Source organism: Micropterus dolomieu, unplaced genomic scaffold, assembly GCF_021292245.1.
Source record: "Micropterus dolomieu isolate WLL.071019.BEF.003 ecotype Adirondacks unplaced genomic scaffold, ASM2129224v1 contig_12930, whole genome shotgun sequence".
NCBI classification, from domain to species: domain Eukaryota; kingdom Metazoa; phylum Chordata; class Actinopteri; order Centrarchiformes; family Centrarchidae; genus Micropterus; species Micropterus dolomieu.
Genome location: NW_025741916.1, coordinates 1 through 1,444, shown reverse-complemented (window position 1 = coordinate 1,444; position 1,444 = coordinate 1). Strand labels below are relative to the sequence as shown.

The following is a 1,444-nucleotide window of genomic DNA, read 5'->3' as shown; positions in this document are numbered from 1 at the left end:
CATGTACCTCAAAGGCCGAGGAGCAAGGAGGATTTTTAAAGGAGTTATAAGCGAGGATACACCGGCGTATCCTTTGCAGAAGTCTTTTCGTCAGCTGGGACGTTTGAAAGAGGCGTGACATGCAGCTGGACGCGTCCCGCGTTAAGAGAGACGCTGTTTACACACGAGGCTCAGTGACATAACTTAATATTTAAATCTACCAACACGCCGACAGGATGGGTCAGGATTTGATGTTAATTCAGGTTCTGTGTTCTTCTACACATCCAAAAGGTCTGAGACCGTCCAGGTTCATACAGGGAAACAGTTTAGAGTGAAGCAGCCGTCCTCCTTATCAATGCTGAACTCCACTTGTACCGAGTTACCACATGCCATCAGAGCAGGGGCGTCCCTCTCTGACTTCAAGAAGCTTCTGAAAACTCTGCAGAGAACACTTCCTCTGAAAACACCTCAAACCTCTAACATGCACTTCCTGTGCTCTTCTTCTGTCTCCTTACAGGTCTCTTGTATTGATTGCACTATTTTGTTAAATCAGTGGGTAAGAGTAAGTAAGTAAACTTACTCTTACCCACTGATGCCGTACGTGCTATCAGCTCTCTTAGTATGTTTTGTCAGTTGTAGATCTCTTACTGTATCGATGCTTGTATGGTGTTCCTCAAATGTATGTAGCTTTGGTTAGAAGGGTCTGTCAGGTGAGTAATTTAATGTAGATGATGTCACTGATGGGCTTACCTGAGCAGGTTAGATCCAGGATGGAGGGAGAGGAACCTGGTCTTGCACAATCTCTCAGAGCAGATCCAGACTGACCACAGGGAGACCTGATCAACCACACAGGTCTGTCTGAGGACTCCTCTCTCTGTCCTACAGAAACAGCAGAGCCACAGTCCAGCTCTCTACAGACACCAGCTGCTGTCTTCAGGGTCCAGACAGAGAGAGGATCACTCACTGGTCTCCAGTCTCCCTGATGTTTCAGCTCCAGAGTTCCTGCACAGCGACTGGCTTCTCCCACCAACCTGACAGGCTCTGAACAGAAACCAGAGAGTCATCAGTAAAACAATAAAGTGAGTTTCATCAGAAGAGAAATGAAGCAAATCAAAGCTGCAGCTCCTCTTCTACCTGAGCAGGTGAGTCCAACAGCTTTTCCAGGTGAGCAGGTGTTTCTAGCTGAGCCTGAGCTTCTACAGTCCAGGAGAGCAGACTCATGGCCTCCACACTGGAACTCTTTGGTCCACATCGGAGCCTCCACTTCTCCATAGAGCGCCCCCTGGAGGACTGAAGGAGCCCCACAGCCGAGCTCCCTACAGACCACCTCTGCATCCTGCTGGTCAAAGTCAGCTTCACACACTGAGGACCACCTCTGGTTAGACTTCACCTCCAGTCTGCCTGAGCACAGACTAGTCCCGTCCAGCAGCCTGACAGAGTCTGGAGAGATAATAGAAGATGAAAT

General features: G+C 48.8%; 1 protein-coding gene across 1 annotated transcript; it reads right to left on the bottom strand.

The window, feature by feature from the left end:
* Positions 1–729: 729 nt before the first annotated feature.
* On the bottom strand, positions 730–1,414 carry LOC123966211 (scavenger receptor cysteine-rich type 1 protein M130-like; the record flags this gene model as incomplete). Its single annotated transcript, XM_046042408.1, has 2 exons — positions 730–1,020; positions 1,114–1,414. Coding segments are annotated over 2 exons (592 nt in total), but the record flags the coding sequence as incomplete, so codon positions are not given.
* Between the last annotated feature and the right edge of the window lie 30 nt (positions 1,415–1,444).